Raw genomic sequence first — 13,700 nt, forward strand, 5'->3', positions numbered from 1 at the left:
GTTTCTTTCTTAAAATAAGTGCACAAAAGGTACAGTTGTAATACACTTTTTCACCAATTGTGGCAGTAATGACAATATTAAACAGAAATCCAGAGCTGGTTTCTTTCTTAAAATAAGTGCACAAATTTTGCACTTTCATTTTGATAGTTAATTTTAGAAACATGTATGATTCAGCTAGAATGCAGTACTTTTAGGATTTCATTATTGTATGTACATTTATTATTCAAGAGTCCCTTGTACTGCAGTATATTTGATCAGTATTCATATTGTAATCAGCCTGACGTTTCATAAAATTTGAGTTTATCCTGTTTAAATGTAGGTAGGTTTTATATCATTGAATGATTAAAATCCAGAGTAAGATTACTAATTCAGTGTTGTGTACGGCCAGTAGCTTTTGTAGTAAAGAAGTTGGGACTTCAGGTAAAAAGATGTAAGAATCTGTTTCAATTAACAGTTGTATATTATCCAGAGGTTTAACTTGGTAAAAAAATTACTTTTCAGGCCAAATTTGAATGGCAGTTAGTCTTGTGCAAACGTGCACACACACAAGATTGACAACTGAGAATTGAAAAACAGATGCTATGGTTTCTATATTCCTGTTTAACTGGTGAGGGAAATCCTAATTTTCTCAATGCGTATACTTTATCTTGTAAAACTGTGAGAGCACTCCAGTAATCCATCTCAACGCTGTTAAGCATCACAAAACAATAATCATCTCCGTTTGATCAACCTGCCAAAGTAAAAATGACAAAAACAAGCCGTCTTTTAGAACAATTTTTTTATTCCAAACAATTTAGCCAAGCTTAGTTGCCAGCTCCTTGGCCTTTGCCCTCTCCAGCTTGGCAACGCGAGCGGTGGATTTGGGCCCCAAGATGTTGCCTCCCCAGTGACGACGGATCTACAGAAGAAATTATCAAAAACAAAGTGCTCAACACTTATGTTCATTCTCCATTTTAATTAAGAGTCAGCAGAATAAAAGCTCACCTCTTCATATCTTTCGTTGTAGTTGGTCTTGATTGCTTCCACAAGCTTGGCAAGTGCACCTTTATCCTCTCTGGAAGGAAGAAATGTTACGTTAGCTTATTAAGACATGACAGGAAGCAAAGACATGCGTGCTTACGGGTTGGTCTGTGTGAAGGCCACGGAGGTGCACGTTTTCCTGTGCACCAGCTTGCCAAGGCGAGCTTTGCCCTTCACGATGCAGTAAGGGACACCCATCTTGCGGCACAGAGCGGGCAGGAAAACCACCAGCTGGAAAAGGCAAAGAAACGCCAGGTCAGCATACTAAACACCCACAGTGTTAAATAGTTATTTAAAATGGTCTCTTGCTCAGGGTTAAAAAGCTCATATGTTTTGATCAACATAGAAGATTCAGGTGAAGAAATTCAAACATCATTGCAGTGATCGTTCCTCTAAAAGACGAGTGACATTTAGCAAGTTTTACCTCAATGGGGTCTACGTCGTGGGCGATGACTACCAGCTGGGCTTTCTTACTCTCCACCAGGGATGTGACAGTGTTGACACCTGGAAAATAAAAGTACATTTGTGAGGGAGGTCAAGTGTGATGTTGAGTCTTCGTGGACATGCTGGCCAGTAGCTCAGGGTTAAAAAGCTAAAAACATCAACATCTGTCAGGTGAAGAAATTCAAGTAATCATCGCATACAAGCCACTTCAGTGCAACATGAGGCTTTGTCCACACAACCGGTTTACTTCATGCCTTTTGACCACAGGGCACATTATCACAGAAAAAAGCGATCATTGTTGCTATATAACATGTAATTTAAGTATAACATATTTTACTAGGGCTGCACAATTAATCAAATTTTAATTAGATTTTGTCAGTGATATAAACATTTAACAAGCAGGCTTCGCTGCATATCAATTTAAGCATTTTCACAATCAACCTCCAAGGCCACCCGAAAGACAGACTCATGTGAGAGCGAGTAAGAGTGAGTGAGTGGGTGGCTGTCGTGACAGTTGATCAGCCGGCCACCTGTAGCTCCCAAAAATATTTGGGAAAATTGACAAATTGAGTTGCAGTCACAGGTTAAGGATTAAAAACACTTCCATTATTTCCTCAACTCGAAGCCAATAATCCCAATACATTTATGTATGTTGCTCACAGAGCGGGCTGCCCGCCACTGGGCAAAGCCCCCACGTAGAGACTAGCCTAACATTAACCGTGCACCAAGGGACTCCATATCCATCCACCTCTCAAAGACACACATAAACAGATGTCAAAGACAAGCATAAATAACAGATGTCATACTGTTTCATTTAACAAAGACAAGCAGTAAAATAAAAGGGATGAATTAATGGATGTTCTATAAACTGTGAGCAATACAGTGTTCCTTGTGTGTGTCTTTTGGGCATAATGTCATTTTTCACTAGTTTGCACTTTATGATCGCACTCTGCAATGGCATATTTACTTTTAGTTTTCCCTTTTGTAATTTGTATTTTATAATTGGTAAAACTATTTTAATTAAATCCCATTTTGAAATTGACACCCAGTAACACATCGTTTAAAATAAAAAGGGCAATAAAAATGTCTCACATAATAAAATCGTAATTTCAACACTGTTAAAAATAATCTTATTTTGGCCATAACCCTCCATCCGTATCCTTTCCTATTTAACTACTTTTACGCACTGGATTTATGCCTTGAACAAAAAAGGTTAGCTCATGCAATAGTAGGTTTAAACACAACCTCTCCCGTCCAAAGGCAAAACCCAGTAACTCAGTTTTGGTCAAAACTGAGCTGATAATAATTTTGGAGTTCCTAGGTGATATGCTTTACATTAGTGTACGCGATATTGTAATTTGTTCCGTAAGTAAGCTGTTACGCGCATGGCAGGAGCCAGCAACTACCACATAACCGCATAGATACAACAGAAAAACCTAGTATCTCAAGGGACCAATCGAAGCTTCTTTGTCAGTCGCCTTATTGTCTTTAATGAGACATTTGCACGAATGGGGGCCGACGGTCAACCTGATTATGTGATATTATGGCACGAGGGGATATTTGGAAGATTGGCCCAGGACGTTGCAAGCACCTTCATTAAATGTTTTGTTCTTGATTCTTCCCCTTGCATACTCTTTTGGGCAGATAACTGTGGAGGTCAAAATAAAAACTGGACGCTGTACACAGCTCTTGCCCAATGTGCAAACGCAGAATGGGGCCCACCCGAGATTGTGATAAAATATCTGGAAGAAGGGCACGCGTTCATGAGAGCAGATTCAATCCATGGCTCAATTGGCAAGAAAATGAAAGCTCAAGAAAACATCTATACGTTTGATGACTTTGTAGATCTTTTTAAGACAGCATCAAGATAGATTGGTTTTAAAAAGGTTGTCGCTGTTAAATTTGTTGTTCGAGGAGGGCATGATGTCTTCATTGCGTACACGAACGCTGTGTCTCACATTGGTATTATTTGGAACAGTGTTTAACCATAGTGGTGGGCCGCAAATACCCCCTAGAGCAGTGGTTCTCAACCTTTTTTCAGTGATGTACCCCTTGTGAACATTTTTTTTATTCAAGTACCCTCTAATCAGAGCAAAGCATTTTTGGGCGAAAAAAAGATGAAGTAAAATACAGCAGTTTCTGATTCATTAAGTTGTTTAACAGTGCAAAATATTGCTCATTTGTAGTGTTTTTTCTTGAACTATTTTGAAAAAAAGATATACAATTATCAAAAAATTTGTTGAAAAGTAAACATGTGATTCAATTATAAAGATTACTACACATAGAAGTAATCATCAACTTAAAGTGCCCTCTTTGGTGATTGTAATAGAGATCCATCTGGATTCAGGAACTTAATTCTAAACTTTTCTTCACAAAAAAAGATATCTTTTACATCAATATTTATGGAACATGTCCACAAAAAATCTAGCTGTCAACACTGAATATTGCATTGTTGCATTTCTTTTTACAGTTTATGAACTTACACTTATATTTTGTTGAAGTATTATTCAATAAATATTAGGGCTGGGCAACGATTAAAAATTTTAATCGAAGTTAATCGCACTTTTTCTCCGATTAATCGCGATTAACTGCATTGTATACGCAAAGCCCAATAATGAATTCAAAAGTAGTGTGTAGTGCACCTTTATTGGAATATTCTCCCACATGAACAAAAGCGCCAAAACATTTGTTGTGCAAACACAATTCAAATCAGTACTTGTTAAACAGTAGCAGTTAAATAGCATATTTTATGAAAATCAATTCAAAAAATGTAAATACAAACATTTAAGCTTATTTCCACTGCCAGGGTATTTAAGTTATCCTGTTTGTTATGGAAAATAAATATAATCTACATACAAATCTCTGAGCCACAACCATAACATCCGAACAGGCAATTTCTGAGGTAACAGCAGGAACATTTTTTTTTATTAGGGATCTTATGTTTAAAAAAACCTATATTATAGGTAGTGGGCTGTTTTAGGGAATTTTTTAATTAAATTATCCGTAGTAGAAATATTAATAATGTTGTGTTTATTATGCGTAGTGCACTTAAAATAATTATGACCATATCTAGGAATCGATATGATGGGAATTTTCCGATTGTTGGCTTGGTGCTTTGATAAACTGAACGCATCATATACATTGTACTATATTGTGATGTTATGAGCCAGGGAGAAAAAGAACTACCCTACCCAGCATGCAACAGGAGTGACGAGCATGCGCGGTAGCCCGGTAAAGGTTGTGTGTCGCCATGACGGCATCTTGTATGTTGTGATATGCACGCTCTGAAAGTAAACGTTAAGAACTCAGCCAACACGCCTCGTCTGCATTATTCATGAATAGACGGACAACACATATACTCCGCTGCTTCACAGGCCGCTGGATGTAGCCGGCAAAGTATTCCCATGCTAGCTAGCCGGTCTAGCAAGCACGCGTCATTCAGTCCAAAACGGCCCGATCTATCCACATTCAGAATTGTCTGGCGGTCGTAAGTGATCCCGGAGTGACCACGCTGTAAGCCAGCCATGAAATTTGCAGAATTGTCCGGTATTTTTGCCAAATGTTCCATCTTTACCAAGAGCCCCTCCACGCCGAAGCCCGTCCGGGCGCCGCCATCTTTATAAGAAAAGGCGTTAACAAAATAAAAGCATGTAAACAACATACGCAAATACGCGATAAAATAATTGTCGGCGTTAATAGATTGATGAGTTAACTCGTAATTAACGCATTAATTTGCCCACCCCTAATAAATGAATTGATAAAGGATTTTTGAATTGCTATTTTTAGACTATTTTTTTTTTAAATCTCACGTACCCTTTGGCATACCTTCAAGTACCCCCTTTTGAGAACCACTGCCCTCGAGGACCACCTAAATTATTTTGTAATACACTTTTCAACCACTTGTAGCAATGACAACAGGAAAAAGTCTGGTCAGGAGTTTCTAAAGCGCAAAAATTATGACTGAAATGGCAAGGCCGTATTTTCATTTGTATTTTTATTGACAGTTCAGTTATTAAACATTCATTAATGTAGTTTATTTTAATGCAATAAATTATGTAGATTTATTTTTCATCAGATTTTATGAGTCCCTTCTTATGCAGTATATTTGATTCATACTCTTTTTGATCAGCCTGACCTTAGACTAAGGTTTATATGCTGAATAAATAACTGATTAGCACATAGCTTTAAATAATTTTACATATATTATATAATTTGACAAGGCTGTAAACGAAGTAGGCTTTACACAAATATTGAACATGAATAAATTCAAGGCTATGATTACAAATTCAGTGTTATTTGAGTGGGCCTCTCTAGTGAAGTGAATTATATTTATATAGCGCTTTTTCCTCAAGTGACTCAAAGCGCTTTACATAGTGAAACCCAATATCTAAGTTACAATTAAACCAGTGTGGGTGGCATTGGGAGCAGGTGGGTAAAGTGTCTTGCCCAAGGGCACAACGGCATTGACTAGGAAGGCGGAAGCGGGGATCAAACCTGCAACCCTCAAGTTGCTGGCACGGCCGCTCTACCAACCGAGTGGATGAGTTGCATTAAGAACCCTTGATTATGAGTATTTGCTTTTGATTTATATTATTAAACGCACACAATCATTTTATGACTACACTACAGGTGCGCATGTATAAAATCAGACAGGGCCTCTGCTACTTCTAGCCAAGGCACAACTGGGTGCGATGAGTGTCAAACGCTTTGTAATGATTGCAGATGTACAAACACCTCAAATGCATAGCTCTTCCATAGTGGAGAATCGAGCTGGACGGTAAAACCATATCAATATATATATCACTATAAACATATATGTGTTGAATTATATTTTCTCTGTGATGGAAGAAACCGGAAGCTGTGAGACAATGTTGGTTGCATGACAAAGGCACTTGTTCTCTGGTAACAGTATTAACTTAAGTTTGTTGCGCCACCTGGTTTCCCAGTTGATTCTTGAATGAGAATTCAAACTAAAAATTAGTGCTGCAGAGAGCAAAGATTGTTGATAAAACAAGAAATGTCACCTCGGCTGTTTTATGGATTTTTTGTGTCAATTATGGTCTGTTAATTATGCAAAGCGCTTGTCTCCACCAAGACTGCAAATATCACACCAACTTAGCCTAGGCAATATCAGTTTTTTGATGCAGGCAATTTACAAAAAAAAAGACAAAACATTTTTTTCTTTTTTTGCTCTTTGTCCACCAGAAGCTTGCGCCATCCCCCTACTTTAGAGGCACAAGCAAAACACAACTTATGCTAACGACAGCGAGATGTTTTCAATGGTTTAGCTGTTACAGGTGTGGAACCAATAACTGCAGTGTAAAGTTTGTTGAAAAAAAAGCAGCACAACAAACTTATTTCAGAATCTGAAACCGGAGCCTCCGACCGAGTATGGGAAAAGCAACTTTTTACGAGGCGAACAAGACCGCAACAAAGACTACGAGCTAAAAAAGCAGCTTACTAAGGTGGACTCATTTAAAGCAGTTATTCATTATAATACTATGTATGTTGAGGAAAAAAGCACAATGCAAAGCGACCACTAAAGCAGTCACTGCACATCGCCAAGATGTGCAAATGAAAAAGCCTGTTTATCTGCTTACTGTATAACTAGGGGTGTAACGGTACGTGTATTTGAATTGAACCGTTTCGGTACGGGGGTTTCGGTTCTGTGCGCAGGAATACCGAACGAGTTCAACACCTACATATGAAGTAGCCGCCTATGCTAAAGTCTTAACAAGCTGCTCCGCTCCGTTCTGCCTCTTGTGTCTGTACACAGCACCCTGCAACCCAGCATTGTCCCGCCTACACAACCATCTGATTGGTTACATACAAAGCCAATCAGCAATGCGTATTCAGAGCACATGTCGTCAGGGTTTCAGTGTCTATGTCGAGCAGATAGGTCTTTAGCAGGGGAGCAACTCACTCTCCCCAAATTATATTCCAAGTCAACTACTTTCTAAACATCACTATGAGCCCGTTGACCTTCTAGAAACAAACTGTAGCTCAGCTCACTCGCAGTCCTGGCTTTAAACGAAGGCTGGTTAGCTTTTAGCGAAACGTTAACTCATTTTGCGTTGTCTGTGTGTGTGTGTGTTATACGGACAGTGTTGATTGAGGTGTGTTAAAGCAGCAAAAAAAAGGACATATTACATAAAGAGTTTCTGTCTCTGATAGTGTATAAAATAATTTAAGTGCATCATAAAGCCTATATAAACTCCATGGTGGTCAGGGATGAACTTTCAGCTATAGTTACATTAATCATTAGTAATGTAGCAGCCTCGTTTTGAATGGCAGGGTCCATGCTATCACATGTTGATAAAAATATAACATTTACATAATAAAAATTAACTACAGGCTTCCCCAATGCTGTAATAAATTAAGCATGATGAGTGGACTTGAAACTGTTTAATGTTGCACTTTTAATATGTAGAAGAAAAGTTGTGTCATTTTACTTAATCTAAGCAACAACTTGAGGCAGTTTAATGTGGATTAACATGGCCAGAATAATTATAGTGTTCCCAATGTTAAAAGGATCAAGCCATTGTTTACAAATTTGGTAAATACCCCAAAAATTTATATTTTGTTTTTTTCTTACTGTAACGAAAATGAACCGAACCGTGACCTCTAAACCGAGGTACGTACCGAACCGAAATTTATGTGTACCGTTACACCCTTATGTATAACCCTCAATGTTTTTACTTGATTTATTGGGATACAATGTATAATGCATCATTTTTATTTACAGAAGTATTAAGATTATACTTAAAAAATCTCAATGTTGGAAACTATTTTGTTTACATGAAATTTGCAAAGCTACATTTTTGTTAACAGAAATATTTTAATCACTACAGAAGAAGCTCTAAATTTACCATTTTATGGCCATTTGATGTTTTTATTACTGGCCTTTATTTTTGACAGGTCATATAAAAACACATCAGTTTTCAGCCATGGACCCTGGCCCCAGTGGAGAATGTAGCACATGTGTGGACAAAGCCTCAGATATTTGTTGTTGCAGATTTAATGTCTCACACTGCTCACCTGCACGGAGAACGGGGGGCCTCTTGGTTGGTGTATCACCCTTTCCGGCTGCCTTCTGCTCAGCGCGGGCCAGCAGCCTCTGTTTCTTCTCCTGCTTGGTCTCTGGTCTGTACTTATGGGCCAGCTTGAACAGCTGTGTGGCTGAAACCAACATAATTTTATATACATGTATCCACAATTGGAAATTACTGAATATGTTGATGTTAAGATGCATCAGTGATATTGGTGGAAATGTCAGCAGTAGCATTAAGATAGCAAATATTCTTTCACATCCTTTGCATGTCCTGATATCAAACACCACCCCACAAGACATACCGGTCTGACGGTCGAGAGCCTGAGAGAACTGGTTGATGGCAGGGGGGACCTTTAGGCGCTTGTACAAGATGGAGCGCTGCCTCTGCAGACGAACGTAGCGCGGCCATTTTACAAAGCGTGTCAAATCACGCTTGGGCTGAATATCCTGGCCTGCGGGAGAGCAAATGTTAGGAGTCCGACCACAACAAACTGCAGGAACGCATCATGCAAGAACATGCATCAGAGATCTTGGTGATAATAGTTGTCATCACTGGGATTATGATAGCAAATATTCGCTGACATCATCTGCAACTTGTAGTCATTATACCAAGTAACATTATTGTTTAACTCACCAATGCCAAAGTTCTTTGGCTTCTTCTCAGAGAGGTGGTTGACTTCTTTCTTGGTCTCATGCTTCTTGGCCACCGAAGGGGCAGGTGCCACCTTCTTCCCCTTAGCCTTCTTTCCTTTGGGCTGACACAGTCAAGACACATTTTAGTTAACAGGCCTCATCACAACCCTCCCAATACTTCAATCAGCATCGAGGCTGTAAGGAACTACTCAATTAGATCAATGACATTACACTTGTACAGTGGATCTTATAGTTTGTGAAGCCTCCTGAGGCACATACAATTAAACAGAATGAAAATGGATGTGCGTTAAGCATATACTTTAACTTGTTTGACATTTCTTTGAAATCTGAGGCCCCAACAGGACGGCTAACTTTTGCAAATAGTAAGGGACTGAGCAATTCCGTATGAAAACTACGTGAGGCCTCGTCATACTATTAAGAAGTGATTCATGTACCAGTCAACAACTTAACGATAACTATTACAGTTAAGACAAACGTACCGTCAATATTTAGAGAAGGCAAGACAAAACAGGAAAGCGAATATCCACTCAAATGACGCATTTTCACCGCATGTCGGCATTAGCATTTAAGCTAGCGGCCGCAGTGCTGGCTACTAGCACCGGCACTACCTCAGAGGCGTTTCATCTAAGGTCCAAAAACAAACGCTATGGCGAACAATAACGACACATTTCTAAAGAACACATTCTGCATGGCCAGTTGATCAATGTAACAGCATAAAAACACACACGGACACGAGGATGCAGACAGATACAACATGAAAGGTAGTTCCACTGTGAAGAAGACTATGCACCCACCATGTTGGTTCAGGCAGAAAGGAGGAGCAAGGGCTGCTGGGTAACGTAAATACCGCGAGGTTTGCAGCCTGGCAACGTGATCTGCAAAGGGCAGATCTAGAATCAGATTATTCATATGTTTACAATTTGTTTCCGGTACTTCAAAAAAATTACATCGCTGATCCTGGATAGACGTGACATAATATGAAAATAGTAGGATAGCCATTCTCAAAATAATTAAAAACTAAATACAAACAATAAACATCAGCGTTGGGGTTGTAAGTGTTTATTTAAACCGAAATCATTGTAGTTCTTCACCGTTGTTGCCTTAATGTTTGTTTTTTTACAATATTTTGGATACACTGTGTAATACTAATTATTAGGCTTATGTGTGTTGAAAGTCTGTCTTGATTACGGTGATAAGTTTCTATTGATAACACACGTACACTGTTTAATAAATGATATGTTATATGATATGATATGTTTGGAAACAGTAAGGTTACGTCAATCAATCAATCAATGTTTATTTATATAGCCCTAAATCACAAATGTCTCAAAGGACTGTACAAACCACTACGACTACGACATCCTCGGAAGAACCCACATAAGGGCAAGGAAAACTCACACCCAGTGGGCAAGGAGAACTCACACCCAGTGGGACGCCAGTGACAATGATGACTATGAGAACCTTGAAGAGGACCTCATATGTGGGCAATCCTCCTCCAGGGGACCGAAAGCAATGGATGTCAAGCGGGTCTAACATGATACTGTGAAAGTTCAATCCATAGTGGCTCCAACACAGTCGCGAGAGTTCAGTTCAAAGCGGATCCAAGACAGCAGCGAGAGTCCCGTCCACAGGAAACCATCCCAAGCGGAGTCGGATCAGCAGCGTAGAGATGTCCCCAACCGATACACAGGCGAGCGGTCCATCCTGGGTCCTGACTCTGAACAGCTAGTACTTCATCCATGGCCGTCAGACCGGTCCTCCTCCACAAGGAAGGGGGGGACAGAGGAGAAAAAGAAAAGAAGCGGCAGATCAACTGGTCTAAAAAGGAGGTCTATTTAAAGGCTAGAGTATACAAATGAGTTTTAAGGTGAGACTTAAATGCTTCTACTGAGGTAACATCTCGAACTGCTACCGGGAGGGCATTCCAGAGTACTGGAGCCCGAACGGAAAACGCTCTATAGCCCGCAGACTTTTTTGGGGCTTTAGGAATCCCCAATAAGCCAGAGTCCTTTGAACGCAGATTTCTTGCCGGGACATATGGTACAATACAATCGGCAAGATAGGCTGGAGCTACACCGTGTAGTATTTTATACGTAAGTACTAAAACCTTAAAGTCACATCTTAAGTGCACAGGCAGCCAGTACAGGTGAGCCGGTATCGGCGTAATATGATCAAACTTTCTCGTTCTTGTCAAAACTCTTGCAGCCGCATTTTGTACCAACTGTAATCGTTTAACGCTAGACATGGGGAGACCCGAAAATAATACGTTACAGTAGTCGAGACGAGACGTAACAAACGCATGGATAATGATCCCCGCGTCGTTAGTGGACAAAATGGAGCGAATTTTAGCGATATTACGGAGATGAAAGAAGGCCGTTTTAGTAACACTTTTAATGTGTGACTCAAAGGAGAGAGTTGGGTCGAAGATAATACCCAGATTCCTTGTTTAATTATTTGGTTGTCAAATGTTACAGTTGTATTATTAAATAGAGGTCGGTGTCTAGCGGGACTGATAATCAGCATTTCAGTTTTTTTGGCGTTGAGTTGAGTTGCAAAAAATTAGCGGACATCCATTTTTTAATTTCATTAAGACACGCCTCCAGCTGACTACAGTTCGGCGTGACGTCACAGTGACAGCTCCTCCCCCGTTTTCTGTATACGAAAAAATGTGTTATGTTTTAAACAATTGGTAGAACATTATTCATAACACAATATAACTGTATTTGCAGACAACAAATAAGTACTTACAGAAAAATACATCAATTACCATGCCTGATACGAGTGATAGGTAAATGACGCCTCAGTGAGCTTGTGGCACGCTTTGGCATTTAAAGGCCTACTGAAATTAGATTTTCTTATTGAAATGGGAATAGCAGGTCCATTCTATGTGTCATACTTGATCATTTCGCGATATTGCCATATTTTTGCTGAAAGGATTTAGTAGAGAACATCGACGATAAAGTTCGCAACATTTGGTCGCTAATAAAAAAGCCCTGCCTTTACCGGAAGTATGTGCGCGTGACGTCACGAGTTGCAGGGCTCCACACATTCACATTGTTTATAACGGGAGCCACCAGCAGTAAGAGGAATTCGGACCGAGGAAGCGACAATTTCCCCATTAATTTGAGCAAGGATGAAAGATTCCTGAATTAGGATATTGATAGTGAAGGACTAGAAAAAAACAAAACAAAAAAAAACAACGGCTCCGGGCGGCGGCAGTGTGAGCGTTTCAGATGTAATTAGACACATTTACTAGGATAATTCTGGAAGATCCCTTATCTGCTTATTGTTTTAATAGTGTTTAGTGAGATTTTAAAGATAGTAAAGACATACCTCGCGTTCGGATGGCTGCGGTGAACACGCAGTGTCTCAGAGAGAAGCCGAGGAGCCAAGCTCACAGCTGCCTTTTTTGACAGCTGCTGTAGGACGACAAATCATCCACTGATGTCTACGGTAAGATATATATCACAATTTCCCCATCCAAAAACATGCTGGTTGACGTAGAGAAAACATGTTCGCTTGATCGCTCTACTTCACAACAAACAAAGAAACACCGGCTGTGTCTCGGTGCTAAAGACAGCTGCAATCCACTGCTTTCCACCAACAACATTGTTCTTTATAGTCTCCATTATTAAATGAACAAACTGCAAAAGATTCAGCAACACAGATGTCCAAAATACTGTGTAATTATGCGATTAAAGCAGACGACTTATAGCCGCGAGTGGTGCAGCGCAAATATTTCCTTACAGTCCTTGACGTCACGCGTACGCGTGATCATTCCGCGACGTTTTCAACAAGAATCTCGCGGGAAATTCAATATTGCAATTTAGTAAACTAAAAAGGCCGTATTGGCATGTGTAGCAATGTTAATATTTCATCATTGATATATAAACTATCAGACTACTACCGACCACGCAGTCCGTAGCCCTGCAACTCGCGACGTCACGCGCACATACTTTTGGTAAAGGCAGGGCTTTTCTATTAGCGACCAAAAGTTGCGAACTTTATCGTCGATGTTCTCTACTAAATCCTTTCAGCAAAAATATGGCAATATCGCGAAATGATCATGTATGACACATAGAATGGACTTGCTATTCCCGTTTAAATAAGAAAATCTCATTTCAGTATGCCTTTAAAGTTAAAGTACCAGTGATTGTCACACACACACGAGGTGTGGCGAAATTATTCTCTGCATTTGACCCATCACCCTTGATCACCCCCTAGGAGGTGAGGGGAGCAGTGAGCAGCACTGATTTAACCCCCACTTCCAAACCATGAATTACTTTACGTGGACCCCAACTTAAACAAGTTGAAAAACTTATTCAGGTGTTACCATTTAGTGGTCAATTGTACGGAATATGTACTGAATTGTGCAATCTACTAATAAAAGTTTCAATCAATCAATCAATCAAAAACCCTTGATGCTGAGTGCCAAGCAGGGAGATAATGGGTCCCATTTTTATGGTCTTTGCTATGACTCAGCCGGGGTTCGAACTCCCAACCTACTGCACCAGGCCACTGATAATGGTGC

At 39.8% G+C, this 13,700-nt stretch overlaps 1 protein-coding gene and 4 non-coding genes across 5 annotated transcripts; all 5 read right to left on the minus strand.

Moving 5' to 3' along the window:
- Positions 1-761: 761 nt before the first annotated feature.
- Positions 762-9,314, minus strand: LOC133557631 (large ribosomal subunit protein eL8). Its single transcript, XM_061908265.1, has 7 exons — positions 9,150-9,314; positions 8,818-8,967; positions 8,503-8,643; positions 1,445-1,524; positions 1,121-1,251; positions 985-1,054; positions 762-898 (listed from the first exon to the last, which is right to left on the minus strand). The coding sequence occupies exons 5-7, from the start codon at positions 1,216-1,218 to the stop codon at positions 794-796; spliced, it is 273 nt and encodes a 90-aa protein (XP_061764249.1). The 5' UTR covers positions 1,219-1,251; positions 1,445-1,524; positions 8,503-8,643; positions 8,818-8,967; positions 9,150-9,314; the 3' UTR covers positions 762-793.
- Positions 1,325-1,401, minus strand: LOC133558474 (small nucleolar RNA SNORD36). The gene has a single exon (XR_009807956.1). It is a non-coding gene; the product is annotated as a small nucleolar RNA SNORD36 (small nucleolar RNA).
- On the minus strand, positions 1,594-1,666 carry LOC133558478 (small nucleolar RNA SNORD36). The gene has a single exon (XR_009807960.1). It is a non-coding gene; the product is annotated as a small nucleolar RNA SNORD36 (small nucleolar RNA).
- Positions 8,712-8,782, minus strand: LOC133558482 (small nucleolar RNA SNORD24). Its single transcript, XR_009807964.1, has one exon. It is a non-coding gene; the product is annotated as a small nucleolar RNA SNORD24 (small nucleolar RNA).
- Positions 9,033-9,107, minus strand: LOC133558481 (small nucleolar RNA SNORD24). The gene has a single exon (XR_009807963.1). It is a non-coding gene; the product is annotated as a small nucleolar RNA SNORD24 (small nucleolar RNA).
- Positions 9,315-13,700: the final 4,386 nt, after the last annotated feature.

The sequence above is a fragment of the Nerophis ophidion genome, linkage group LG08 (assembly GCF_033978795.1).
Source record: "Nerophis ophidion isolate RoL-2023_Sa linkage group LG08, RoL_Noph_v1.0, whole genome shotgun sequence".
Classification (NCBI taxonomy): domain Eukaryota; kingdom Metazoa; phylum Chordata; class Actinopteri; order Syngnathiformes; family Syngnathidae; genus Nerophis; species Nerophis ophidion.

Excerpts from the sequence above, each read along its gene's own strand:
- LOC133557631 (XM_061908265.1), bottom strand. The coding sequence starts at position 1,218 with ATGGGTGTCCCTTACTGCATCGTGAAGGGCAAAGCTCGCCTTGGCAAG. Across the intron at positions 1,055-1,120 it reads GCCTTCACACAGACCAACCC|AGAGGATAAAGGTGCACTTG; the intron begins GTAAGCACGCAT and ends TCTTCCTTCCAG. Across the intron at positions 899-984 it reads ACAACGAAAGATATGAAGAG|ATCCGTCGTCACTGGGGAGG; the intron begins GTGAGCTTTTAT and ends TTTCTTCTGTAG.